Source organism: Akebia trifoliata, chromosome 3, assembly GCF_017979445.1.
Source record: "Akebia trifoliata isolate Shusen 1 chromosome 3, ASM1797944v1, whole genome shotgun sequence".
Lineage (NCBI taxonomy): Eukaryota > Viridiplantae > Streptophyta > Magnoliopsida > Ranunculales > Lardizabalaceae > Akebia > Akebia trifoliata.
Genome location: NC_141377.1, coordinates 24,727,335 through 24,753,334, shown reverse-complemented (window position 1 = coordinate 24,753,334; position 26,000 = coordinate 24,727,335). Strand labels below are relative to the sequence as shown.

At 36.8% G+C, this 26,000-nt stretch overlaps 1 protein-coding gene across 6 annotated transcripts; it reads right to left on the bottom strand.

The window, feature by feature from the left end:
* Nucleotides 1-174: 174 nt before the first annotated feature.
* LOC147406189 (lipid phosphate phosphatase 2-like) lies at nucleotides 175-22,402 on the bottom strand. 6 transcript variants are annotated; one of them, XM_086434152.1, is made up of 9 exons: nucleotides 22,278-22,402; nucleotides 21,928-21,986; nucleotides 8,033-8,254; nucleotides 7,831-7,918; nucleotides 7,602-7,711; nucleotides 7,111-7,204; nucleotides 6,309-6,497; nucleotides 6,154-6,213; nucleotides 175-566 (listed from the first exon to the last, which is right to left on the bottom strand). In XM_086434152.1, the coding sequence occupies exons 3-9, from the start codon at nucleotides 8,246-8,248 to the stop codon at nucleotides 367-369; spliced, it is 957 nt and encodes a 318-aa protein (XP_086290278.1). In that variant the 5' UTR covers nucleotides 8,249-8,254; nucleotides 21,928-21,986; nucleotides 22,278-22,402; the 3' UTR covers nucleotides 175-366. The 6 variants fall into 6 exon arrangements, with proteins under 6 accessions (XP_086290278.1, XP_086290275.1, XP_086290274.1 ...); XM_086434149.1 differs by having other exon boundaries at nucleotides 21,932-21,986; nucleotides 22,278-22,401; XM_086434148.1 differs by lacking the exon at nucleotides 22,278-22,402 and adding an exon at nucleotides 22,143-22,246 and having other exon boundaries at nucleotides 21,932-21,986.
* Between the last annotated feature and the right edge of the window lie 3,598 nt (nucleotides 22,403-26,000).

The following is a 26,000-nucleotide window of genomic DNA, read 5'->3' as shown; positions in this document are numbered from 1 at the left end:
AATTTCTAACCCATATTTTAAAATTTTATTTACCGCCGAAAGTTTTCTTACATGTTTTCTCACATGGCCCTTGAACCTGACCCATATATATATATATATATATATATATATATATATATATATATATATGTATGTATAAATCTACAAATAAAATTGAACTACATTTTTAAAACGGATCCAACAAAAAAAATTATTTTGAAACAGAACCATACAAGTACACCACAATACTTCTTTACAACTACCACAATAGAAAGCATGACGGGTCTTTTCGGGCTAATCAAGCAATTGTGCACATATGTATATACAGAAATCTAAGGTAGTTACATCATCAATTCAAGCCTACACAAAAGTACAAGATACGCGATATTACCTCCTCCCAGATTCCATTTCATCAAGAGTAGAGTCACGTGGTCCAGACAATCCCAGATGTTCATGGTTATTTCTTTCAGGTTGTTGTTGCACGACTTGCACCTCCATCGCTTGCATATTGAGCGGATTTACAGCAATAGTTGGTTGTGAACTATTTGTCTCATCCAACATCCGGAAATAGGCATAAGTGCCCCATCCTACAATCCAAGAGATGAAAGACCCAGTCAATAAATAATTCAAGTGTATTCATGTCACTCTCACAACCTCAATCTACATTCTTTTTTGTCATCATTTCATCCTCTTAAGACCTTTAACTTGCACATTCGCTCTGAGGTTGTAATTGGAAGAGAGCAAACAGATATAATTGTCCTATTCTGATTAGGGAAAGGTTGGCCATCTTTAAGAGTAAATCAAAATCTTGTTTGGTTTCTAAATGTATAAATAGAGAATACCTACAATATCTATATTTATGTAACGAGTTCCAACCATATAACCAAAAAAAACAAAAAGCAGAATTCTTGAAATTATCATCTACCTCAAACACTGTAAACCACGAGAACAAGGCACTACATGAAAGGGAATAATCATATGTGACATCAAGGGGCTTAGACCCATAGCTCAATTGGTTGACATATTTCAATTCAACTTAGATGTCGTGGGCTCAAGTCCAGTTTATACATCTAAAAGAAAAATGATAAGAAATAAAAATAAAAATAAATAAATCATATGGTACTGCACAGAAATATTCCCATCTCCTATCTTTCTTAGGAGAGTTTACTCACCAAAATCAGTTGACGCCAACCACGAAAAGGATTGCAACATAAAAATTTATCCATATGTGAGCTTCCACTTGACAATCATTAAAAGCCTCCCATCAGTTCTTTTAACAATACAACTTAGAAAATATTTGGGATATTTATTTAAATGTTCATCAGCTTCTATCTACTGTCATTTGTTAGTTAAACTTAAGTAGTTCATAAAAAAAATGTGTATTACTTCGTCTAATTCAATAAATGATATTTCTTCTCCTTAGAACAAATTCAGTATATTCTCAAAATACTCAGATGTAAGAATCAGGTAACCATTCTCTTTTCTGAAGAGTACACATTACCTTTCCAATGGTTCAATTTTCATTCTATGTTGGACATCTAATCCAAAGGAGGTTTATATTACTTTTATGATTTAATAAAAGGCTCCGATAACCTCAAGAGAAGCTTAGATTGAGGTCTACATAATATTATCAGATTTTTGGGATTTATAATAACAAATAATAGCTATTAGCTCTGTTACTGTTGAAGATACACATGACTTCCATGATACAACTGTCATCTGGAAAGTGGTACATAAAGGTCTCTGATGTAGATAAACCCCTCCGTGAATTTCCTAAAGCACGTAAATTTATCATTGATAGTGGATTTTTTCCCTCTCCTCCATGGATGTAGGCAATTGCTGAAGCACGTAAATTTGTGTGTTCCTTTTGTTATTTTATCGTTACTCTTGTTATGCTTCCGCACAAGAAAGTCAATACTCGAAAATGTTGGATTGGATTATTTATGATCCAATTTCAATCAAGAACAGTCTTAAAATTGATTTCTAACGATGCCAAACTCTTAAACTCGGAAATATGAAAGCACAGGATTTTTTGGTGTAGAAATTTGATTTCTGGTTGGCTATTTATAGTCATTTTTGTGTATGTTGACAAAGAGTCATAACCCAATGTCTTTTAGTTCAGGAGCCGTTGAATCGTGCCTGATCTAGATCTAAGGATCCAGATCGCAGTCCATTGAAGATATTTGTCTTATACCCTATCATAAACACTTATTGGTTGAATCTGCGCGATCTAACGGTTCTGATTGCGTCCGATCAGACACCACTTGATCTAACGGATCCGATTGTCCCCGATTGAATACCAATCACAAACCAACACACCCAATCATTCCCGATTAGGTATTACCTTGATCCAATGCACCCGATCGTTCCCAATCAGGTACTAACTTAATCCAACGTATCTGATCGTTCCCTATCGAATACTAGTGTGATCATGGGGCGAAGATCAGACTTGATCGATCAGACCTGACAAATCAACCACAACCCTTAGATGCCTTTAAATCTTGAAAACTTTAAGGCTCCCCAACTTCTTACAACGATGAGTACTTATGAAGTGCAAAGTGCACCACAAAGCGCCCAATCGCCCTTTCGCACAACACGTGTGTGCGAGTGATGCTTCGTACCACCTCGAAACACCGAATTAAACCTCTAAAGGTAAGCCACATAAGAAACTAACATAAATTGGTATCCCAAATTCTCACTTGTGAACAATGTGGGACTAAACTTTTTACACAAAAATTCCCAAATTTATAACAGTTAGGATACGTATACGTTATTTAATTAGTTTTAGGAGTCTGGTTACTAATTAGGAATTTAATTATTTTTGGACTTTTTCTATTTTATTAATTTAGGAAGTTGTGTTAATTTAGGAGTCTAATTTCCAAATCATTGGAGTCATAAACTTTATATATTAGTGAATGTAGTTCGCATTTCTCAAGTAATAAATAAATAATTTAGTATTTTGAGGAAGATCCCCCTTGAAGTGGATCAAACTTTTGAATAGGATCCAAGGATCCTATCATCTAGTATCAGAGCAAAGACTTGGTGCCCAACAGTTGTGAATTTCACAAATCTGAGTGTGGCGTTATCTAAAACTCAAACAAACTGATACGGTTTGTGAATTTCAAGGCCTATCTGAAATGCTTGCCAATCAGGTTACCGATTTACCCATGGTTTAAAATGTCACATTGATTTTTTTTAAAATCGAAATGATACCGAAACAATACCAAAACATTACAAAACATTCCCAAAACAATCGAAACATTAGATTGACTTTTTTTTTTTTTTAATTCATACAAGACTGTGGTCAAGGGGATATCATAAGTTTCAAAGCACATGACTTCTCAAATATTTACAGAAATATGGGGTCTTTTATCTAAATAACCCCAATCTTCCAAAAAAGACTAGAGTAAAGAGCATTTCCTTGACGAAAAAACAGTTGCTACATGTAGCTTTTGTTAATTTCAGAAAAAAAAAAAAGGAAAAGACCCTTGAAAAAGGCGAAGAAGATGGCTAGGGATTTTTACCATGAATCTGATGATGTAAGTGTGACTCCGACGATCGACGACCTCACCCAAGTTCCTCTCCCTTTTCTTCTTCTTCTTCTTTCCTCCTTTCCTTCTCCTTTATTTTTTCATAAAAACTACCGAAACATTACATATTTTTTGTTTCGTCTCGAGATTTCGAAAAATCGAAATGTTTCGTACGAAACATACTGAGATTTTAAACCATGAATTTACTTACCAGAATCTTTTTTAACTAGTTACTTTGTCTCGGAGTTACATGAAAACATATTGTTTGAGTTTAGTTACTTAAGCCTGCCTTACTAACCGAAGCATTCAACTTGGCTATTTGCTTTTCTTTGTGCTAACCAACACCTCTTGATCCTAAAGCACCTCCTAGGCTTCCTCCTATTCATTGACTTTCCCCAACAAAGAAAGCAGAGCGACTATCGAAAAGTATTTGTTTCAATTGTGATGAACTATTCAAATAGGGACATCATTGCAAGAAACCACAACTACTCTTTTGGAGGCTGATATGGACATGCTTAATGATGAGAGTGCTATTGAAATTTTTCCGACTTGAGGATAAGTCGTTTTGAAGGGGAGAGGGAGTTGGATGCTAGGATACGTTCTTTTAGTAAGTAATTTATTTTAGTATGTTAGTGTTGAAAAAATGTGTATAGAAACTGGGAGAAATTCGATGAAGGAATAATTGAGATAAAAAAGAACTTCAAGGCTCGAATAAGATGCGATCACTTTTAGGCAAATATTTTCCCTTATTGGTTTAACCAACAAGTACACAACGAGGCTAGGAATATTTTGCCTTCAAAATACAATGAAGCCAATACTCAGAAATGTTAAATTGGATTATGTACGATCCAATTTCAACCTAGAACACTCTTAAAATTGATTTCTAACGATGCTAAACTCTTAAGCTTGAAAATATGAAAGCACAAAATTTTTTAGTATAAAAATCTAATTTTTGGTAGGCAATTTATAGCCATTTCTGTTTGTATTGATGAAGAGTCATGACCTAATGGCTCTTAGTTTAGGATTTGTTGGATTGTATCTGAACATAGATCTAACGATCCAGATCACAACCTACCGAAGATATGTGTCTCATGCCTTACCATCAACACATATTGGTTGAATCTGCATGATCTAACGGTCCTGATTGCATATGATCGGAAACCACTTGATCTAATGGATCCAACGTACCGATCAGACACCAATCACAAACCAACACACCCAATCATTCTCAATTGGGTATTACCTTGATCCAAGGCATCCGATTGTTGCCAATCGGGTATAAACTTGATCCAATGCACGCAATCATTCTTGATTGGATACTAACTTGATCCGATGTACGCCGATCGTTGCCGATTGAATACTAATGTGATCATGCGGTGCAAATCACACCCAATTCATCAAAAGTGACAGATCAACCACAACCCTGGGATGCCTTTAAATCTCGAAAATCTTAAGGGCCCCTAGCTCTTAGCGACAATGTGTGCGTGCGAAGTGTAAAGTGCATCACAAAGCACCTAATGCGCCCTAAATGCCCTTTCGCATGATGCACGTGCACATGCGAGGGTGGTGTTTTGCACCACCTTGAAGCTCCAGATCAAACCTCTAAAGGTAGGCCATATAAGATAACAAACATAGATTGCTCCCTCTTATTAGGTATTCCACATTCTCACTTGTGAGCAACATGGGACTAAACTTTTTACACAAAAAATCCCCAAATTTCCAACTTAGGAAAACCAAAACCAAAACCAAAAAAAACTTTTATATTTTGAAAATTCCAACAGTTTGGACACGTATATGAAATTTTAGTAGTTTTAAGAGTATGGTTGTTAATTAAGGATTTAATTATTTTAGGACTCTTTCAATTTTATTAATTTAGGAAGTTGTATTAATTAAGGAGTCTACTTTCCAAATCATCGGGCATGAACTCTATATATGTCAATGAATGTAATTCGTATTTCTCAAACAATAAAATAAATAACTTAGTATCTAGAGGAAGGTACCCCTTGAAGTGAATCAAACTTTTGCATACGAACCAAGGATCCTATCACAAAACAACTAGATTTATCTTTTATTTTCAAAGAGTTTCGAAAGTTAGGAACTACATATTGCTTAAATACCTACCTCATCAAACTGCCAACCAAGGTCTCAATTCTTTTTTTCGAAGCAATGTTTTGGTAAGGTGACAAACCAAAACAGTCTCAACCGAATCGTGCTGAGACAATCCGAAACACTTAATGTTTCAAGTCCACATTTCATTCTGATCTCAACCGAAACCAGAATTGTGTGCCAAAATATTTGAAATGGCACAAAACTTTGAACCATGCTTATAATATACTGTAGTCAGCATATGAGATTAGATTGGAGGATGAGCATATTTTCTGGAGCATAAATCATGTTGCAGCCTTAAAGTAATGCAATATTTTTTATAACAAAAGCAATAAATATTCAATGATCTCCTTTTAAAAATAAATAAATATTCAATGGTCAAGCTTATGTTGATTCCCAAGAAGGCAAGTATACAAAGAAAAGGAAAAAAAAAAAAGAACTGCATGGAAACATCTTGCATTCCGTAAGTCAATAAAGCAACACAAAGAAACAGAAAAAGGAAGAAAGATAGATCATTGCAAAAAGGATAAAATGTTACCATCAGTATCATAGGGGGGCGGGAAGAACTGAAGATAGCAAAATGTTGATACTGTGAAACCTGCAGGTATTGGAAAGTAGTAATTCCAAGCATTAAAACGAGTAGATCTAAGTAGTTTCATCTACCACTAAATGACCAATCATACTGTCACGAACCTAAGAGACCTCCAGCGAACACATCTTGCCAGTGGTGCCAATAGTCATCTACTCTCGAAACACCAACAAGAGCTGCTGCAAGTAAAGGAAGAATGACAATGCCTAACTTTGCTACATGGCCCTTACGATCAAATGCTTTAAGTTTTCCACATAGGTATAAGGAAAGAAAACCGAGACCAGCAAAAGACCCTACAGAAGAAGACCCATGTGTTAGCAAGTTATATCTTACAAAAATTGCAAAATATAACTTTGATATGAATAAATCCGGACACTAGATGTTAACCAACCAACTACTCCAAAAGACCGATCTGTTGGAGAAGGGAGAACTATGAATAAAAGAGGGTCACGGAGCTTAACTGGGGTATGACACACCCGAGAGTGGAGGAAAATATACACTCAGCACTCCCCCTCCCCCACAAGGGTGGAAAGAATTGAACCCATGACCTTTATGAACTTAGCACTCTAATACCATGTTAACCAATCAACTACTCCAAAAGACCGATCTGTTGGAGAAGGGAGAACTATGAATATAAGAGGGTCACAGAGCTAAACTGGGGGTATGACACACCCTAGAGCGGAGGAAAATATACACTAAAAGGTTTCCACTATTATGGACTCAATGAATCATTTGAATGAAAAAAGCATCATGTGTTGAAGTTGAAAACATTCATCCTCCATTCTTGATTCAATATTCTTCTTTTAGTGTTCAATGCATAAACTTGTACTGCATTCAATCTAAACCAGTTGGTTGGAGTGGCTAGCAGAACTAACAAACTTAAGATACCAATATAATGCTGCTTACATGAAGTATGACCACTTGGAAAACTCTTATGTCCTTCCCGTATATCACTATCCTTTCCATGGCAAATAACATTCCCAAAAGTTTTATCATAAACCTGAGAAAATCACAAGTGCTACAATCAGGATTGCAGTTAAATAGACAAGTTAGGATATTCTTCCATTGCTGGGCCTACAAGCAGATCATGTTGGACAAGCAAATGCCCACGTATGTACAATGAAGACCATCCTCAGAAAAAAAAATTCAGTACATTCTGAAATTTCTAACTTAGTGAAAAGTTGACTTGAAACATCTAGACCTTCAAATTTATCTGTTACTTCAGGTCAGCTTTTCAAATAGTTAATACTGTTGGAGCGGACTAACTTCTAGTTTGATGATCACCATATTGAGGACAACTTGCAATATGATTTGATTGTCCAACAATGGGAGTAAGAATATATTATCTATGATTAACGTTAAGATTTAAAAGTAGCAAATAAAAAAATGGAGCATACTTCCTTTCCATCAGGAAAACAACGCCAAAAGAAGTCTGGTCGAGGTCGACCAACAGCGTCCTTAATTGCATCCGTAAGAACCGCCGTTATCAATATAGAGTATAAAAGCCCTGCTCATTTCAAATAGCATTCCATCATCAGATTAAACTTTATAAAATTTGACGCTCACTAATAGTGAATGAGGGGCTACTATTCATAATAACAATACAAAGAATAAAAATATAGTAACCTAGGGTGCCATGGTGCAGATCATAGACATCTCTTCTACGAAAATAGAAGCCATGAAAAACGAATATGGGCAACAGCACCGCATACAACTGTTTACAAGGGAAAAGAAGGCTTGTCAATGGAACTTGCTTCAAACAGATCAATTCATCGGGTTAACTCTTCAAATTAAATGATATTAATATATTAAATAAAGTGAAACTTACAGGAACAGACCATACAGGCACTGTGTTGCTTTTCATTGGATATTTGAGGTCAGTCATCATGTCCTTCCCCACAAAACGGTAAAATGGATGGATAATATTGAGAATGATCACTATAACTCCAAGAAGCATTAATATGAGCCAGTCATGCATGTGAGTCCTTGCAACTTTGAGTCCATGGGATCTAACAGTATGTGTGCCTAGCTGGACCTCCCTCATTCTGTCCTGTTACAGCACAAATGATATTGAAAAAAAAAATAAGAGGAGAATACTGTGGGGAAAATAACACTGAATTCTACCCAAATCACCTAATAAACCAGTATTAATATTATTGTAAGTAAAACACGTCAATAATGGTTTATAATGTCACTAGGAGAGAAAAAAATGATTGCAGCCACCCTTAATGTTAGTAAATCCACAATAATGAAATCAATTTGGGTATTCCTAGAAACCAAAGAATAAAAAGGTCTTGAATTTTTACCCCACAAAAATGCAGAGACAATATACTCTGAAATTTCACAAAACAGCTGTGGTAGAGTAACTAAAAATCTGTTTGTTTGAGGTACCATCGAACAAAACCAATAGACAGGATCGATGCATACACCCATGGGACACACTTAAAGCTTGGGGTATTTGTCCCATCACGACCACATCCCATTGGGTCAACAGTACAAAAATAAAAAACTTGCAAATTGGTCCCCATATTTCGGATTCAGTTTATCATATAAACATCCCATTATAGAATACTTAATGTGTACAAGCACTCATTTAAAATCTTTACTACAATGATAAATTTTGGGATTATGCTTAAGTAACTAATAAGCTACATCCAGCATAAGGATCGGTCATGAAAAATATTGCATGAAACACTAAAACATGCTCCTACAGATCACATCCCACAAACTTGTAGAAGCTTTAGGACTGTAAATAATGATTCCTCTGACTTTGCAGGGGTTAAACCCTCCATAATCGATCGATGGAAACCTCGAAGCTGTCTGGGGCAGGAGCAAACTCATATTAGGCACTGCTGCAGCATCAACTAATACAAGGAAGAGGCACGATAGTGAAGATCAATCCAGCTCAATCTGAAAAAAGCATTGCCTTGGGCATGCAACCCAATAGAAAGATCGCTCGCTCAAAGAAAACTCTTTTAGAGCTTGGTACAACCGAAGCTACAAGATTTATTATGGCAACAAGAGTCGGTTATGGAATAGTCTTTTGGTCAGCTTTCCCGTTCTTGAGGACTTTCTGGCTGGTAGGCTTTATAGCGGACCTGCCTTGAGGGAGGAAATAGAGAGTTGCGCTTGCCTTCACTTAAAAACTCTACGCCACTGTCATGCTCTCAAAACTAGATTCACTCGTTCTTGTCTCCAGCTATTAACCTATTCCAGAGCAGTCTGGTGATTAGCCTATCTCGCACCACTCGTAAACTCATTGTCAGGTTTGTATCGTAGTGGAGGTTGTTGTGAGAAGATCCTTGAGTGTTAACTGGAACTCTTCTCATCTAAGATGTTGAACAAGAAGTTGCTTCATGTTACCTACTATTGGGCTTATTGTTACCTACTATTGGGCTTATTTCTGTTTCTAAGTTCCTAAAATCCAAGCATGCTCAGTTAAATTCATCTGAAGTAGGATCCTTGATATTAATAGAAGTAGACACTTCTTGGGCTACCTCCTCTCGAAGGCATTGTTCAATGGGATGACGAGTTCACTTGTACTTCAATTGGTTCAAACCTCTGAGGTATGTGCATCAGATGTTGTCATGGTGAGTCTCTTACAACAGAAAGTCCGCTTTGAGAGTAAACTCAAGTCAGAGGCCATTGAATGGATTAAATTATAGCAGCCTACAAAATCATGAATTTAGAACTCGGACTCAAAGTCCAGATCATTTGACACCAAGACCAAGTGACTCAGAAAATATGGACAATCGGATCTGAACAAATCTGAGTCAACTGAGACAACAGACCAAGGTGGAGCATGAGCCATCCTGAGAATTGGTCGAGTCATGCCAAATCAAATCTGAGTCAGTCTAAATATCAAGTCATAAACAAAATCTTTGGTCACATGAGTTTTGACAGCAGTTAGGTATACTGAGTTGACTAGATATAGAACGAGTTCCAAAACTATGTACTGAAGAGTCTTATGTATCTAGATGTATATTCACAACTACCTATTCTATAAGGTAGCTAATCAAATGATCAAGTAACACGAGATCTTAGAATATAGAACGGAAGCAGTGTTTCTTATCTTTCACAGCAGTCGAAGCACTCTATCTTAGAAAAAAAGGTGAGAAGAAAATTTTATTCATAATGGTATCATGGATGATTGACATTTATAATCTTGTTTTCTTTAATATTCATTTTTTCCTTACAAGGAAATACCAATGCACATTGTAACAATTACTGTGGGAGCTAAAAAAATTCTGCATAATCTAGACTAGTCACATGAAATCTTGATATTGTAAAATTAGGCAAATCATAATAACAAAAAGGGACGTGCTACTCGTGCCCACCAAATACGCTCTCAACGCCCACTTAAGTTTAATTTATTTTTATCTTTTTTTAAATTGGAAGTTATTTTTTTACCCTTCTCCATACACCCACCATCTTCTCCATCTATTAATCAAAAAATCCAAACCATGTTCTCTATCCATTCTCTCCTTGTTTTCCACATCTACCTCTCTCTCTCCCTCAATCTCCTTGTTCTTCTTCTTCAGCTTCATCTCCTTTTGAGATTGTGAGAGGTTGAATCAATGGATATTAGGTTTTAGGGTTTTTTTTCCTTTCAAAATCTTCTTTTTTTATGTTTCTTTTAATTTTTTGCATTTAATCATCAAAGACAATAGAAAAAATCACCATTAAAACCTTCAAAAACGATAATTTTGAATCGAAGAACTCGGAGTTTTTTTACAGTTTTGTTCAGTCATTCGGTAGGTTCAGACCGAACTTGTTTAAGCAAATTCGATAGGTACCTACCGTACATAAGTTCCTATAGAACATGACAAAACCATTTCGGTGGAAACCTACAGAAGCACTGCAAAACCAGTTATGTTCTTTGATAGATAATGTTCGGTAAGTTCAGTAGGAAGTTATGTTCAATAGGAACCTACTGAATTTGCTAAAACAAGTTCGTTCTAAACCTACCGAGCAAAATTGTACAAAAAAACTTCTAGTTATTCGATTCAAAATCTTCATTTTTGAAGATTTTAATGGTGTTTTTTCCATCTTCTTTGATGATTAAATGCAAAAAAGTAAAAGAAAAATAAATAAATAAATATTTTGAAAGAAAAAATCTCAAAAATCTAATCTACATTGATTCAACCTCTCACAAAACTCAAAAGGAGATAAATATGAAGAGAGAGAGACAGATGGACAGAAGAAGAAGAAGAGGAGGAGGACAAGGGGGAGAAGAAGAAGAAGGGTTTTTTGTTCGATGGGCTGTGGAGAAGATGGTGGGTGTGGAAAATACTTCAATAAGGGTATTAGTGGAAAGTAAGTGGGCGCGGAGAACGTATTTGGTGGGCGCGAGTAGCATGACTCTAAAAAAATACCTAAAAGCCCAAATGAAATCTCTGCCCAGTCCTAAGACTGAACACTACCAGTTATTTAGTCCCAAATCTAGAGAAGTTTGGTACCCTCCAAGTCCACAGGCACAACCATTACTAAAAAAATCAATGACTCTCAAGTCTGAGGATTGCATAGACAAAGAAATCCTAAGAAAAAATGTGCCCAGAGTATAACATCATGATTTTCAAGAGAGGGGTGACATGACCATGGACATGACAAGGAGAAGCAACAACTCACCAACTAAAGACGTGTGATTTTCAGATATGAAGGCATGTATGACATGATATTTTACTTACCCCACCTACTAAAAAGGGGGTTCATATCCTGACGCTTCTAAACATGTGAAATGGGGCTTGGAGATGTAATGGAAAAGAAACTTAGTAATTGAATTTGTGACAAAACTTGTAAAAAGTTTGTTGTGTTCTGTTCCATTTATTATTATTCAGTAAATCTTAGTTAATCAAGTTGAACCCCTCCCCCCCCCCCCCCCCCCCCCCCCGATAACAATTACTATATAAAAGAAAGATGCACAGTTCAGATATTGAAGTAAATTGTTGTTTAACAAAGTATGAAATAGATAAGGTTAGATTCAATTACCCAAATCCAACCAATCTCCATTCATTTTCAATAATTTGGATAATTTAGGAACTATTTTAATTATGTCAGCTATGGCATCAAGTCTTAGATGTTGTTAGTTCCTTCCTATGGATAATTATTTTTCAATATATTTTATATTACTATTTTCATCTTTATGATGCAGTAGGTATTTGATTCCTACATTGGATCTAGTTTAAATCTTGATATGAGATTTTTAGTATGATTTCATTCGGATTCCCATATTGAGTTTAGTTAGATCTAGTTCAGAACATGAACGAGCACCTTAAAAAAAGGGGAAAAAAAGAAGGAATTTGACTCACCTGTATGCCCATGTTTCATGATGTTTTTGGAATAACATATATGTTATTGAAAGACATGTGGGTCCAACCCACGTCTCACATGTGTAGGTGAGAGACACATGTGTAGGTAGGAGACACCACTTCTTATAACATGTATGTGTGGGAGACACCACTATATATACCATGTATAGACATATGTATGTGTGAGACATGTGGGCCTCTAGCCCACTACTTATATCTTATGCTTAAAGGGACTATAAATAAAACTTGAGAGAAGGGGCAGATTAACCAAGTCTCTAACCATCCCTCCTTTCTCATCTTCTTATTTTCTATTCTATGTGATTTCTATGATTTAACTTGGTAACAGAGCATAGTTTCTCTTGAGAGACTGATCTTGGTAGTCCATCTTCCACATCGACAGTGGCAATACCGCTAGCGAACAACCACTCATTTGTTACTTATGTCTATTAAGTATTTCATCAAACAATTTACATACATCACCAGATTCACTTCTTTCCATAAAAGATCAAGATATGGCATTGTAGCCTTTCTTCCTAACTGCTATTGTCCTCTCCATCAAGATTATCATTAGCAACAATATATGATCGTGATCATCAATCAAATCTATTTCAATTTTTCTTCCTCCTTCGGTTTACCTTTAATAGTTTTGTGGTAAAAAAGGGTTTCAATCCCTTGTTGTGATGCAAATGAAACCATGAATGTGAATCTAGGGCTATTGATTGTCGTTGTGAGTTGTTGTGGATATTTTTTGGGGGCTACGTGATCAAGTTGAAGGAGCTACAATTAGTCTCGACAGTTGTTTTGGTTATTCTAAGTCTGTTGGTGGTAATCTTGTTACTTGGCGTAATAAGAAACTGAAAGTGGTGGCTCGCTCTAGTGTTGAAGCTGAGTATTGTGCGATGGCACACACAACTTCGGAGATGTGGGTCTGCTCTCTTCTTCAAATCATGGTTTACATGTGAAGAAGTATCGTGATAATCAGGTGGCAATGTGAATTGCCTTACTAAACCCTTATCTTTGTTTTGTTCCAAGTTGGGTATCATTGATATCTATGGTCCAGCTTAAGAGGGGGGTGTTAGAGTTCTATTCATTGTATGAAAGACATGTGGGTCCAATCCACATATCTCACATGTGTAGGTAAGGGACACATGTGTAGGTAGGAGACACCACTTCTTATAACATGTATATACATGTGTATGTGGGAGACACCATTACATATACCATGTATAAACTTATGTATGTGGGAGACATGTGGCCTAACCCACTACTTATATCTTATGCTTAAATGGAATATAAATAAAACTTGAGAGAAGGGGCTGATTAACCAAGTCTATAACCATCTCTCATTTCTCATCTTTTTTTCTATTCTATGTGATTTTCTATGATTTAACAGCAACTTAAGTCCAAGAAACTCACTTAGAATAGAAAAGAAAAAGAAAGAAGATGAGAAAATAGAGATGGTTAGAGATTTGGTTAATCAACCCATTTTCTTAAGTTTTATTTATATAGTCCATTTAAGAATAAGATATGAGTAGTGCTAGTGTCACAGCCGTATTCTTTCGAAGTGAGGTCGTGCGGCGCAAGGGATGCTAATCCACAAGCAAGCCTGTAAAAATGATCGTACACCATAAACATAGCTAGCAAACAAGTAAACGAGGCAACACGAGGCAAAGCTCGGAGACAACTTTGTTGATATAATATTGAGATTACATGGTGTAACAGATAACAAAAGCAATAGGTGTATTACAAGCAATAGATGATCCTATGACACGCGGGACTCCACGTAGCTTGGCTCGAGAGCTTCAGTCAACGTAAGTATAGACCGGGGATTGGGAAGCACTAGACACCCTTCCTACAAGGATGCTAATATTCCTTTCCTAGGTTTCCAGAAGGAAACATTAAAAGTAGAGGCCGGGCATACTCCCTTATTACATAAATGCCACTAAGCTAACAGATATGCCCTGGCACGGGGCTAACATGGCTTCATAGTGAGCCTTACATAATATTACATGAGTGCTCCCAGGTGACTCCGGGGCGAGCTACACCTAAACTCTAGGTGTCAGAGTACATGGCCGTTACAGTCTCCCCCACCTATTCTGCAGATGTCCTCGTCACATTGTCCCTGACAAATCAATCTTCTGCTTGAAAGGTTGTAGGTTCTCTGCACTTTCCCAGGTAGCTTCACATTCTGACATGTTCTTCCATGTGACGAAGTACTCCGTGTGATGCTGCTTGCTTGAACTGCTGCTAACTTGACACTCTGCGAGAACTTTGTCGAGAACACGTTCTAACTGGATTGCTAAATGAGAAGGTGTACGTGTTGGAATGTTGCGCATTGGATCTGCTGGATCTGCATGGAATGGCTTGAGACAGCTGGCATGGAAGACAAGGTGGATGTTACGTAACCAGTGCGGTAACTTCAGCTTATAGGAGACCTTGCCGACTCGAGAGAAGATGAGCATTGGACCTTCATAACGCTATAGTAGTCCTCTGTGTGCTCGTTGTACTCGGTTGAACCTTCTCAACTGATCTGTCTTGAGTAGAACTAAGTCACCAACTTTAAAACGATCTGGTCGACGATGTCCATCAGCCAATTTTTTCATCCACTTCGAAGCTTCTTCAAAAAGATCTGGCAATTTCATTGTTGTCTTGCCAAAGCTTTGCAAACTTGTACGTCATTGAACACTGTTCCTGATAGCCTAAAACAATAATATGAGAAGTTAAAGATTGTTGGCCAGTGATAAGTTCAAAAGGACTCTTGTTGGAGGAAGAACTCTTCTAAAGGTTGAAACAGAACTGTACAATATCAAGAAGATTCGCTCAATTCTTCTGGTTGGCAGTGACAAAATGCCTGAGATACTCCTCTAACATGGCATTAAATCTTTCTGTCTGCCCATCTGGTTGAGGATGTCCGCTGGTCGAAAAATCAAGCTGAGACCCAAGTAATTTGAACAATTCGGTCCAGAACTTCCCTGTAAATCTTGAATCTCTATCGCAGAGAATGTTCTTGGACACACCCCAATACTTGATGACATGCTTGAGAAATAAGTGTGTTGCTTCCTCTACTTAGCAATATGTCGATGCCGGGATAAATGTAGCATATTTGGAGAAATAATCCACAATCACTAAGATGGAACCATACTCTGCAACCTTCGGCGAACTAGAGACAAAGTCTATAGAAACACTTTCCCAAGGCCTTTGGGGGACTGGAAGCGGTTCCAGTAGCCCGATTGGTTTGTCCCGCTCGATCTTGTCTTACTGGCAAATGAGGCAGGTTCTCACATAATCTAACACATCATCTCAAATGTTCGGCCAATAGCATCATCGCTCCAAGAGAGCTAATTTGCAGTGCTATCCTGGATGGCCAGCCCATGGAGTGTCATGACACTCTCTCATTAGTTCTCGTCTTAGCCCGTCCGCACGTGGAACATACATGAGGCTCTTGGTGGTATATAATAACCCATCCCGAAGCCAAAAACGGCGTGTTTTCCCCTTCTGCACCATATCCAATATGGCCTTCGCCTGGCGATCACTGTTCAAACCATAATAAATTATTTACTGTAAAGCGCTGGTAACCTAAGAAACTTGTTGCTGAAATGCTGCTAGCTCTGTTTTGCGACTCAGGGCATCGGCCACACTATTGTTTTTTCCTAGCTTATAATTCAAGGTCAAGTTAAACACTGCAAGGAACTCTTGCCAACGAGTCTATTTTGAGATCAACTTCTTCTTAGTCAGGAAATGGCTCATGACCACATTAATAGTCTTCACCTGAACTTGTGATCCTAGCAAATAATGTCTCCAAACTCTCAAATAGTAGATGACGGCTAACAACTCTTTCTCTTGTGCAATGTACCGTCTCTCAGCATCATTGAGCTTCCGACTTTCATAAGCAAGCGAATGCCCATCCTGTAACAACATTCCTCCAATAGCAAAATCAAATGCATCTATCTGAACTTCAAACGGCTTGGTGATGTCGAGTAGAGCTAAGACAGGATCTTGCATAATAACAAGCTTGAGGTCTTCAAACACCTCATGACACTTGTTGACCAGAACCAAGTGTGATCTTTCTTCAACAGGTCTGTGAGAGGTGCGGCCCTTTTTGAATACCCTAGGACGAAACGTCGATAGTAATTCACAAGACCAAGGAATGACTTGAGTTCTTTAACGGTAAAAGGGGTTTTCCATTTATCAATAGCTCGCACTTTCCCCATGTCCATCCGAACCTGTCCATTACCCACAATGTGGCCAAAAAACATGATCTGTTCTTGAGCAAATGAATACTTCTCTAGCTTGACATACAACTGATTGTCGCAAAGCACTTGGAATACCTTGCGTAAATGTTGAATGTGTTCTTCAAGGGTGGAACTGTACACCACAATGTCATCAAGATATACCACAACAAACTTGTCGAGGTACTGTCTGAAGAGATTGTTCATCAAGGTGCAGAATGTGGCAAGTGCATTAATAAGGCCGAAAGGCATGACTAAAAACTCATAAGCACCATACCTAGTAGAACAGGTAGTTTTTGGCTCGTCTCCTTCTGCAACCCGTACTTGATAGTAACCTGATTTCAAATCCATACTGGAAAAATACTTGACTGCCCCAAGTTGATCAAACAAATCGGAAATCAGTGGAATCGAATACTTATTCTTGACGGTAACCTTGTTCAACGTTCGGTAGTCTACACAAAGTCGTAATAACCCATCATGTTTCTTCTGGAACAAAATAGGCGCCTCATAAGGTGCCTTCAAAGGGCTGGTAAATCCAGACTCCAGAAGTCCATCAAGTTGTTTGCGTAGCTCAGCTAATTCTGGAGGATTCGTCTGTATGGCCCCTTTGCAAGAGGCTTGGCACCAAGTACTAGTTCAATCTGATGATCAATTGACCTACGTGGCGGTAGGGCCTTTGGAAGCACTTTTAACATCACATCATCAAATTCTATCAATATCTATTTTACTAATGGGGGAGTTGAACTATGGTCCTGATCATCAGGTTCAACTCGTAAGGTAGCGAGATACGTTTGCTCACCTTTCTTCAACTGAAGGGTTGAAATCATCTTTTCCTCTTCTTTACCTGTAGAGATAGGAATGAAGCTTGGACATTCACTTCGCATGCACAAAGTGTTGGCGAATGGCATTGGTACGGTCCTGTTCTGTCGCAAAAAGTCCATCCCAATGATAACTCTGAACTCATCGAGTGGAACTGCAAGTAAATCTAACTTACCCTTCCATGTGCCTATCTTGACAGTCACGAATTTGGCCAACCCTTGTATAGGAGTGGCCTTAGAGTTAACAGCTTTCATATGACCTGAATCTTTCTCAAACCGGATATTGAGGCGCTTCCCCTCTGCAGGGGTAATAAAGCTATGCGTAGCTCCCATATCAATCATTGCCTAGGTGGTCTTACCACTAATATCGATGTCGACATACATGAGACCCTTACGCTGACGGATCTTCTGAGTCTCAGATATCTGCTTCATTGCATTCAACAGATGCATTGCTCCCATGTGAGAAGATTTATCATCATTTCTCTCACTTGTACTCTCGTGACTAGGGTCACTCTGAAAAGCTAACAGTGCGTTCAACTTGCTTTTCTACGAGCACTTGAACATCATATAAGGACGACCACACAAGTAACACAGAATCTTGTTGCGGTGATTGGCAGACTGGATACATGTGTTCTTCGAAGGGGAGGAATCCCGTTGGGATCTCCTGCTTGGACTATGTCTAGATCCTCCATTTTACCTTTGGAAAACCCATTAGTGCATTCACGCTGCGGAGAGTACCCCTTCGACTGAGAGGGTACCTTTTTTCTGCTCCCATCTACGGGAGAATAATCTGTCAACTGCTCAGCTGCGGCAATAGTAGTCGTGAGATCTTACACATGTTGCCTCTGTAGTTCTGTCTGAATTCAAGGCTTAAGACCTTCTGTAAATAAGAACAACTTGTCTTTCTCTGACATGTCATGGATATCAAGCATCAAGGCAGAAAACTGCTTGACATTGTCGTGTACGGTACCTGTCTGTTGGAGTTACCTCAACTTTCTACGGGCAATGAACTCCACATTCTCGGGTAGGAACTGATTCTTCAGCTCCCTTTTGAGGTCTTCCCATGTATCGATGAAACATTGGCCACTTTCCATCTCAGTGTACTTTGTTCGCCACTATAGTTTGGCACCACCTGCAAGACACATAGAAGCAATTGTTACTTTTACCTTTTCTGAATCCGGACGAGCTGTACGAAAGTACTGCTCCATATCAAATAAGAAATTTTCAAGCTCTTTCGCATCGCATGCACCACTGAAAGCGCATGGCTCGGGGACTCGCAAACGGGAGGGAGAAGCATCACTACTTGTAGGCCATTCATTACCAACGGCTCTGACTAGGAGACCTACCTTCGTAGTGAGCTCCGTAATCTGTTCCTGTAAGTTGGTTAGGGATCCTCGGGTATCTTCCGCGAGGTCACTTACTCTAACTCTGAGGGTCACGAATTCTTCTTCTAGCGTGTTCTGGCGACCATCTAATTGTGTAATTTTCTCAACGAGACAATATAGCATGGCCATCTTGTCTTCTAATACCTTAATACGTTCTTGGTTTGTACGTGGTAATGGTGTATTTGGAGCAGATTGGTCCGCAGTACTTTTCTCTCCTCTTGCCATTATTCGCGTGAACTAAATAGAAACTGAGGGAAGAGCTTGGGGGTGAAACCAAAGTGAACCCGAACCAACGTGGTTTAAATACCAACTGTGCTCTAACAACTATAGCTCTGATACCAACTATCACGACCGTATTCTTTCGAAGTGAGGTCGTGCGGCACAAGGGGTGCTAATCCACAAGCAAGCCTATAAAAATGATCGTACACCACAAACGTAGCTAGTAAACAAGTAAACGAGACAACACGAGGCAAAGCCTAGAAGCAACTTTGTTGATATAATATTGAGATTACACGATGTAACACGTAACAAAAGCAATAGGTGTGTTACAAGCAATAGATGATCCCATGACACGCGAGACTCCACGTAGCTAGGCTAGAGGGCTTCAGTCAACATGGGTATAGGTCGGGGATTGGGAAGCACTAGACACCTTTCCTACAAGGATGCTAATATTCATTTCCTAGGTTTCAATAAGGAAACATCAAAAATGGAGGCCGGTCATACTCCCTTATTACATAAATGTCACTAAGCTAACAGACATGCCCTGGCACGGGGCTGACATGGCTTCATAGTGAGCCTTATATAATATTACATGAATGCTCCCGGGCGACTCCAAGGCAAGCTACACCTAAACTCTAGGTGTCAAAGTACATGGCCGTTACAGCTAGGCCCACATGTCTCCCACATAAATATGTCTATAAATGGTATATGTAGTGATGTTTCCCACATACATGTCTATACATGATATATTTAGTGGTGTCTCCCACATACACATGTCTATACATGTTATAAGAAGTGTCTCCCACCTACACATGAGAGACATGTGGGTAGGACCCACATCATTCGTACAATGAATAGAACTCTAACAAAATATAATCATGGAAAATAGATTAGCAAAAAAAATTATATATATAATCATGGAAGACCAATGACAATAATTGAGATATCAAAAGGTGCGTGTAAGATGATGTCATTAAGTCTAAGAGTAATAAATAACATATAATAATTAAGAAATAAATCGACTATTTAAAATATAAAGCGAATCAATTTGGTACTAAATTATTAAGGTATTATTTTTCATTAAGTAAATGGATACTGCAATTTTTCGATAACTTATATTATATGCAATAGGATGCCGTCAAAAACATTAAATATCCTAGGTGGATATCAAATATTGAAAATCTCCTCAAGTTTTTTAACAAGGGAAATGAACCCCCAAGTCAACTCAACTGAATTAAAATACCATATTCAATCTTACATTGATAAGTGTCCCTTGGTCAACAAACTTCAAAATGCCATTAGTTGACGAAGGAGAACATGCCCCTTCTATCAAATTTTTGAGTCTTATCAACCTCCCAAAAAGAAAATCAATTCTTTACAGGTAATAAAATTATACTGGCAAGACCACCCAAAAAAATCATGTAGCAACTCACAAGGACTTTGAAAGAGTGTTCTTAGAGAACTTTGTCTTCAAGTGGGAGGAGCTTTGCTTCTTGTAATGTAGTGGGAGATTGGTTTTGTTTTTGTCTTTTTGAGTTTTTTTTTGCTTTTTCTTTTATTTAGGGTTCATCTCGTCCTCCTTCTCTTTTCTTTTCAATAAGATTATACTTATAAAAAATTGTGAGATTCACACAACAATTTTAATTCTAGAAAGGCTGTCCCCATCATCAAGTCTCAAACAATCGCTACCTTTGTCAAATACATATATAATCACTCACTCTTACAAGCAACTGCTCTTGCGTAGGCATACACGACACATGGATCTGTAGTCCATCATTCATTGCTTTAATAAGCACAAAGTTGGGGAAGCTATTCCAATAGTTACATAAGGTCCCTAATTTCACCACTTATGGCTAGAGAATCAGCAATATTGTTTGCATCCCTCATCCCTCTTATAAATTATAATCTTCGAAGACTGATCCCTTCCCTTCTAGCCACTTGTCATCTTCAAACGCTGGGAATCAATAACTGCATATTCAGGCCTTAGTGTGCAATATAATGCACAACCGTCAAAACTCTCTAATGTGATCACATTTTCAAATCTCTGTCTCCCTTCCCTTCCTACCCATTTGTCATCTTCAACCTCAATTAGCCCAATAATTCCAAACTCCTAGTTCAGTCCTCTAATTGGACCAAAAAACACCTTAAAAGCCTTCCTGCAACCATTTATATGAAATCAACTATTCCAGCTAGATGTCGGTAACCTAAAACACCCATTAAAGAGAAACTTCAAACACCTTCTCTACATTTCCTCCTTACCCACTATAAAAGATGTCTTGTCATAGAAGGTCTGCAACCTTTTGAAGAATAATTTAAAAATAAAATATAATCTTTGACCATCACTCAAGTTGCAAGTTTCTAGAATCAGATTTTTTTTATCATAAAATTGGCCCAAAGTATTTCTGGGTTTTAGATAAATTCTCAAGCAGCAGATCCAAAGATTCAAAAGTGTGAAAGAAAGAAAAAACATAAAACGTAAAACAAACAAGTATATAAGCATAACTACAATTAGAAACACCGACATACATGAGTTCGAAATGCTATTCAAATTTTGAACATTATCAAGTTTCAAGGATCAAAATTGGATGCATTGAAGGATACACAAAGAATCAGAAACAATAAAATGACTAAAAAACACAAGAGATTTGAAATTTTCAACACCAAAATTATGGCACAGGAAGCTAAATGTTGTAATTTCTTGATTTATCCGATAACGAAGTACAACAACAAAAAAACTAAAATCCGAAAAGAACAAAAATCTTACCTACCTGAAATTGAAAAATTCTTCTGAAATTCCCGAAACAACGGAGAGATCCAGATTCCCTATGAAATCGAGACATTGATGAACCCCGACAAATTAAGCAAGATTCCACGGATTAGATAACGAACAATAATCAGATTTTCAGAGTAAAAATAGGGGGATAAAAAAAAAACAAAACAAAACAAAAACAAAAATGTAAGAGAAGCTTGAATTGTTACCAACGAAAAGAGATAATCTTTTATTCCCAAGACAGATAAAACTCAGAAAAAGCGAAAGGAAACAAATAAAGAAAAAGCGAAAAAAAAAATTTATTGGAATTAAGCGAGAAAACCAATGTTTATTGTGTCTTCTACCTTTAACTTGGATTTCTTACAGAGAGAGATTAATGGAAAAAAAAACAAGAGGAGAGGATTAAAATCGAATCAGAGCCCTTCCTTTAAGTTTTAACTGTACTTTTTTTTCTTCTTTTTTCTTTTTTTCCGAAGTTCAAAACAGAATGGTTGGAGCAAGACGATTTGTTGGTATGGTTACTAAACTCGCAAGATTCCGAGTGGACTTGGCTAATGAAGAATTTACTGAGTCGGGTCAGTTTATTTTTTTTATTTTTTTTTAGAAATCACTAATATATGATTATTTTTATTGAGATAAATGTCTTGCTATCATCATCAATAGACTAAATTAATTTACTAGTAGGAACTAATCCATTTGAGTGATTGAAAATTTAAGTTATTTTTTAAAATTAATATATTATTTAAAACCTTAAATATTTATTAAGAAGATTTTATGAATATATAATATTAATTAATTTCTTCATCTTATAAGGATTCTTCAATTGTCTTCTTCGATGCGTCAAATTTGATAAAGTTTAGATTAAAAATAGGAATTCTTTTTTTTAGTCCAAACTCTTTCAAATTTGACACAAATTTAATCGTTTGAACATTTTCAAAAAAGATTAATGGAGAACCTTAATACTAAATCAGGTTGGATTTCTCTTTTCATAATAATACTAGATTTTTACCCCACAATAATTAAAATAATAATAATAATAATAATAATATTTCAGAATTTATAATATATTTTTTATTATTAAAACAATTTAATTTAAATAACTTGACTTGTCTGAGCCGATTCAATTGTCATGAGTCAAATAAGACTCATTGAGTTATTGGATCATGAGTCAAACCAGACTCATTGAGTGCCGGTCCAATTTTGGAAACCTGATTTGATAACATAATTAGAGTAGCTTTGAAATGAAATAAAAGTGGGACCCACAAATGGACGTGATAAATGGGTGTTACAGTCGCCATTTGTCTTTTTGTCTAATTCTCTATTCAAACCTGTTTCTGTTTGAAGTTTTAAACTTCAAACCGAGGAGTTGTTCGCCTGGGGGGGGGGTGCTTCTAAGAAGTTTCTTCTTCGGTCCCAAATATTTGCCACGTGTCATACAGTTATGTGGATATTAATGCTCTTAAGGTATTATCACATAAATGACGCCTCATTGGTCGTTCAACATCTGCTATCGGTCGTATTACCGTCATCCCTGGTGGACTGTCATCCCTAGGTCCGATCATTGATTGGACAAAATTTTAGTGTTATCAATGGATCGGATCCAAGATCCGATTCATTAACTATGGGTCTGGATATGGATCTGGATCAGGGATTTGGGTTTACATGAGAATCCAATTTATTTTTCATTTTTTGGGTGGTAATAAAGGGGTTCAGGTCTCTTAGAGCAAACCTACTACTCCCTCAAGCTTGTGCAGTACTCCAAGCACGCATCGGGTAATTTCTAGTATAAATCCCAGAGACTGGTCCCTAAGGGCGATTTGATCCAAGCCATCTTGCCAACCCTCTAAAGGGCGATTAGAAGATCAATTTTGGATAAACGATCTTCGGACTTGATAGATATTAATTTGATAATTTGTTTGAAATATACAAATAATATGTTATACTTTATATTTACTTTCATTAAATTGACTCAAATTGAACTAGCATCCATTCAAAAATATTAACTTTTGACCAAATCAATTCAAAACTAGAAAATGATAGATTTGATTGGATCAAACAAATTTGGGTGCAGTAAATTTCTTATTGGACGGACATCAATTTGGTACCAATTTGATCCCAACCAAATCTATTAATATCCGAGATGATCTTATCATGAAGTCGTGTTTCATGGATCCCACTTATATGAAACTTAATATCACGGTGGTTAAAGTGTCAAAACCAATAGATTTGAATTGGTCTATAGAAAGTCTATAACAGATCGATCGATTAATTGATTTGGCTTTGATATTTATCCATGGGAGTTGATCCTATGTGTTACTTATTTTCTGCAGTTTTGTGTAGTACGGTTTGATGGTTGAGAGAGCGCCACGTGGTGTAAAGACCAAAACCGATTTGTTGAAATGTTCGAAATTCAAAGACTGTTCATTTTCAATCTTCTTGATCAAGCTTACAATAGAAGTTTATTTTTTTTTTTTTAAATCTAATTCAAATCATGATCAAAATATAACCAAGTATTACTACACGAAACTGCAAGAAATAAGTAACACAAAGGATCCGCTCCCTTTATCCATGCGATGGTGGATCCCACATTCCTCCAACTGCCACCTTTTCTATTGGGCAATGCTAGGGTAATCCATTCAAAATTTTCTAAATGAAGTATCATCCCTCTAGCCAAATACCTTTGTTATTTTTAAAAAGAAGTGTAATTTTCCTTCTTTTACATACATAGATTCGTATATATAACTTCAATCCCAAGTAGAAAAGAATAAGCCTCAAAGCCATTATTTTTATCCAAAACAATAAGAGAAAATTACTTAAAGGGCTTTGGTGGAGAGATTTCTTTCTAACTAGTCCCTAAATTTTTTGATCTTCTCTTAATAGTTCATTTAGTAAAATTTCTATTTCTAATCACTCCTTTAACTCCAGTCCACACATCTCTCATGATTGAAATGTCAAAACTACTCTAATCATTTGAACTCACCATTTTCATCTAAAAAATATTGGATTTTCGATGCCCCAGTCGAATTTCGGAGAATCCATTTCGATGAAAAGGATTTGAGAAGGAAGAAAAAGTCATTTTCAACGGTTTTTTCAAGCAGTTTGAAGATGTATGTAAAAAAGCTAGGTTTTTTCAATTTTTTTACTTTATTTTTTTATGAAAATCCATCAAGAATGGTTATTTTGTTTGAAAGCATCTATACTAGTCGTTATGTCAAGTTTTTAGTCAATCTTTCCATGTATTTTAGTTGAAAAAACGAAAAAAGGGTAGGTTTTACCATTATCAAGCTCACCAGTTTTATTGTCGAACTCAATAATAAATTGGTAAAAATCATTGAAAACGATTATAATCGTCGAAAACGATTATAATCGTCATTGGAAAACCTAAGTATGTGAAGAAGATGAAAAAAAAAAAGTAGTTAGAGTATTTAAAAAACATTATAACCTGAAATGAGGTTAAAGGACCATTAAGAAATAAAAAAGTTAACTAAATGAACTATCAAGCAACCCCTCCAAAACTCAAGGACTTATTAAAAAGAAATTCCTCCGCGAAGGTCCTTCAAGTAATTTAAAAAAAAAAAACTAAAATTTAGGTTTTTACTATAAGTAGGGGAGTCTTTACCTACATAAAAGTACACAAATCATGATTGGCATATACATGTCAATTATCATATTAGAAAATTGATTCATTTGTCTTCATTTAAATGGAGTTTAGCATATGTTTGGTTGAAATTGCATGCGCAAGGATAAATGATATAAGTAGTAAGTTAAAAAGAGAGATGATCGAAAGAAAATGATAGGCTTAAAGAAATATTTTGAGAAGTTTTCATTCTCTCAAATGTTCTATCTTCCAAGTGATCTCAACAATTAGGCGTGATAAGGGGCCAAAGTTAGGGGAAGGAGGGGGGACTTAATATTTTGGGTGATTTTAGATTTCTTTGCATTTTGTTTTAATTCAAGATACGCTTGTCCGTTTAAAGTTTGTTGTCACCCTCCCCAACTGCCCTCTAATCTCCCCTCCCAGGCATAGCCCTAAACCCAGGCTCAACAATCGAAGCTCGACTCAACCC